Source organism: Sinocyclocheilus anshuiensis, unplaced genomic scaffold (assembly GCF_001515605.1).
Source record: "Sinocyclocheilus anshuiensis isolate Anshui unplaced genomic scaffold, SAMN03320099.WGS_v1.1 scaffold121, whole genome shotgun sequence".
Lineage (NCBI taxonomy): Eukaryota > Metazoa > Chordata > Actinopteri > Cypriniformes > Cyprinidae > Sinocyclocheilus > Sinocyclocheilus anshuiensis.
Genome location: NW_015539856.1, coordinates 1012703 through 1016592, shown reverse-complemented (window position 1 = coordinate 1016592; position 3890 = coordinate 1012703). Strand labels below are relative to the sequence as shown.

The 3890-nt window shown below is 36.3% G+C and overlaps 1 protein-coding gene across 2 annotated transcripts in view; it reads right to left on the bottom strand.

The window, feature by feature from the left end:
• The window catches only part of LOC107684831 (GATA zinc finger domain-containing protein 1), an 18717-nt gene extending 15338 nt beyond the window's left edge, over window positions 1-3379 (bottom strand). For both annotated transcript variants that reach the window (XR_001633895.1, XM_016481198.1), the window contains exon 1: window positions 3088-3379. Coding sequence is in view for 1 of the 2 variants with exons in the window: in XM_016481198.1 (XP_016336684.1) it covers window positions 3088-3267 (180 nt within the window). In the remaining variant the exon portion in view is untranslated. The remainder of the gene's footprint in view (window positions 1-3087) is intronic.
• Between the last annotated feature and the right edge of the window lie 511 nt (window positions 3380-3890).

Genomic DNA, 3890 nt, shown 5'->3' with positions numbered 1-3890 from the left:
GTGTGTGTGTGTGTGTGTGTGTGTATAAGTGAGTGACAGAGAGATCGCTGGTGTCTGCAGGGCTGATATTATCGCTTGCTGAAAAGAAATATAGATCAAGAGGAAATTGAGCCATTTAAATCCCAGGAGCGCTTTATGATTAATGGCTGTCAGATATTATACTGTCTCTCTCTGAAGAGATCTGGCAACCAGCCGAATAAAACACCACACACACTCATAATGTCAGTCATTTTTCCATTGTCCAAAAGCCAAATACCCTCTGCAATCCACCCACTACGGATGGGTGGTGTGACCCAAATCTTATATCATGGTATGAGTAATTTTATGTGACCGTAGCAGTCTGTATCAGTTTTTTGTTTTTGTGTGTGGAAAAAGTGGTTTATATATTAAATAATATTTAAACCATGTGGTAATATCTATTTTTGGATACTTTAGAAGCAAAAGCTCACTTGATGTTTTTCTCTATCTGAATGAAAAGGCGATTATTCATAAAAAGAATGTTAAGTATCACATTATATAACGAAACAAAATAATAAAATATTATGCATTGTAAATTAGATAGTTCTGACAATAAATGTGAATGACATGTTTTAGGTTATTCGGTCATTATATGCATTGCCTGTGACCTCTATAATAATGTGTCAAAGTGCAACTAAACTGTGCTTTTCATGTTTCTTTGATGTTCTCATGTGTAAATAGTGTAAAGCAGTTCTGTCCGCTCATAGCTGTCTAAATATGTGTTCTGTGGTATAAACAATAAATCGAAATGACACATTTCTACCATTGCGCGCAATATATTATAAAACCAGCCATCTCTGTGACCCACAAACCCATTTTCACTCTTTAAAGAGAAAGATAAAAGAAAGAAAGGAAATCTAGAAATGACTAGCTTTTGTAATGTACGTGCTCCCGAGAGCATATATTTCCTGATTATGAGATTAGCACCTTTAACTGAAATGAAGAAATATATTTAATTAAGTGTGTGTGTGTGTGTGTGTGTGTGTGTGTATATATATTTTTGCAGATTTCTATAAATGCAGTTTTTTTTAACATTTTATTCATCGAACAATCCTGAAAAGAATTATGGTTTCCACAACAAACAGCACAACTGTTTATCATTGATAATAAGAAGAAATGTTTCTTGAGCAGCAAATCAGCATATTAGAATGATGAATCATGAATGAATCATGTGAGACTGAAGACTCGAATAATGATGCTGAAAATTCAGCTTTGTTGACAGGAATAAATTACATTTTAAAATATATTCAAATAGAAAACAGTTACTTTCATTTTAATAAATATTTCTCAATATTACTGTTTTCACAAATAAAGCCTTTGCAGCCTTTGTGAGTCTTAGTGAGCATAAAAGACTTTAAAAAATCTTACAGACCCCAAACTTTATATATATTTAACACCCTAGTATCATAGCAGTGAGTTTAGCACAGGTAAGCACCAGTCACATTTGCTGCAGAAACGGTAATCTAGTTATCACATGGGACATTACACAGATGCCCTGCTGTGCTCTTATATGTTCGTGATTGGCTATTAAGATTGATTTACCTCCTTTCTGGTTTGCCACACCCCCCACTCCAGTGCTCACGTCTGTGAAAGAGCTTATGCTAGTTGAGTTTCATTACTTCCTGTCTCAGTGGCTGGACTGGTGATCAATGCTGTATGTGTATGTGTGTGTCTGCTGATGTATGCACTTATAAACTTATAGACTGCTGACGGATAACCCTCACATAACCCATTTATCATGCATCCCTGAGCTGCTGTATCAGGGCCGGACTGGGATGCAATTTCAGGCCGGGAAATCTCACACTCGTCCAGGCCACACAGAAAAAAAGGGGCCAAAGTTGTTCCATTTTGGGGTACAACAGCTTGACACCGTAGCAGTACACCGTACATATTAGTACCTCAAAGGAGTAGTTCACTTCCAGAACAAAAAATTACAGATAATTAATGTACTCACCCCCTTGTCATCCAAGATGTTCATGTCTTTCTTTATTTAGTCGTAAAGGAATTATGTTTTTTGAGGAAAACATTTCAGGATTGCTCTCCATATAATGGACTTCTATGGTTCCCCGAGTTTAAACATCCAAAATGCAGTTTAAATGCAGCTTCAAAGAGCTCTAAACGACCCCAGCCGAGGAAGAAGGGTCTTATCTAGCGAAACCATCGGTTATTTTCTAAAAACATTTACAATTTATATACGTTTTAACCTCAAACTCTCCTCTTGTGTAGCTCTGAGTGAACGCTGTTTTTTCCGGTTCAATACAGGTAGGGTACGTCTAAAAACTCCCATCTCATTTTCTCCTCCAACTTCAAATTCGTCCTAAATCGCTGTTTTGCCATTTTTTTTAAAAAGGGCATTTGATCTTCTTTGCATGTTCACTTTGTAAACACTGGGTCGGTACTTCTGCAGCGATTTAGGACGATTTTGAAGTTGGAGGACAAAATGAGATGGGAGTTTTTAGACGTACCCTAACTGTATTGAACCGGAAAAAACAGCGTTCACTCGGAGCTACACAAGAGGAGAGTTTGAGGTTAAAACGTATATAAATTGTAAATGTTTTTAGAAAATAACCGATGGTTTCGCTAGATAAGACCCTTCTTCCTCGGCTGGGGTCGTTTAGATGTTTAAACTCGGGGGAACCATAGAAGTCCATTATATGGAGAGAAATCCTGAAATGTTTTCCTCAAAAAACATAACTTCTTTACGACTGAAAAAAGAAAGACATTAACATCTTGAATGACGACAAGGGGGTGAGTACATTGTCTGTAAATTGTTGTTCTGGAAGTGAACTACTCCTTTAATAACAATGAATGGAATATATATATATATATATATATATATATATATATATATGGGTATGGTACAAGATTATCCTATTTAAATCAATGCAATAAACGAGATACGTCGAAAGTAATCTAAAAGTAGTCTCATTGTCTAAAATGTGTGCTGTAATGGATTACATTACTAACTATATTTTGTGTCATGTAGTTTGTAATCAGTAACGGATTACAGTTAGTAAGTAATGTACCCAGCTCTGTTTGCAAAGCTAGTTTTTAAGCAAGCCTTCAAACCTGTTTCCCTCCGCCGTTATTCTGCTGGATGCTGGAGGAAGCCGATGCTCCGGAGCCTCCGCTGCTTGTGCTTTTACTCGCGCAGCTGTTACACAAAATCTCCCCCTGGCTGCCTTTTTTCCACATGGATGAAGAGTTGGTCTTGCAGACAGCACAGCATGGTTTTAAACCGAGAGGCATGTTTGCTGACCACACAGTCGCTTTTCCTGTAAGATTGCAAGCCAAAACTACAATAAATGTCGATCTAAACAGACATCCTTCATTTTGAAAACAATGAACGATAAGTCCCGTATGTTTCACCACAACATCCGGGAGGAGAATTTGCGGATTTCATAATAAAGGTCCTGATTCCGCGATCCTTTTTTTTTTTTTTTCAAAATAAAAGTCTGGGGAAAAGTCTTCACTTGAGGGCGCTGTTTAATGTCATTACATTTTAAGAAAGCAAGTATGTTGCATTATTTATTTTTCATGAACCACAACAACTAGGACTGTATTTTAAACTTTGTAATCCAACCAAATCTTTACCAGTACTGTTTGGCTACACAGCATGCAAAACAGGGAACATATCAAGTAAACTGCAAATGACAATTTAAGGTTAATGCTTACATTAAAAAATATATAATCATCAAATAAAATACAAAATACCACCACCATAAATACTTCAATAAAAAATAGCTAAAAATACACACAACGGTGAGATTAAGATGTAAAAACTGGTCATTACTTACAACACAAGATGGTTTAATCTTAATCTTAAACACACACACTACACACACACAAACGAAGTCTCTTATGCTCACAGA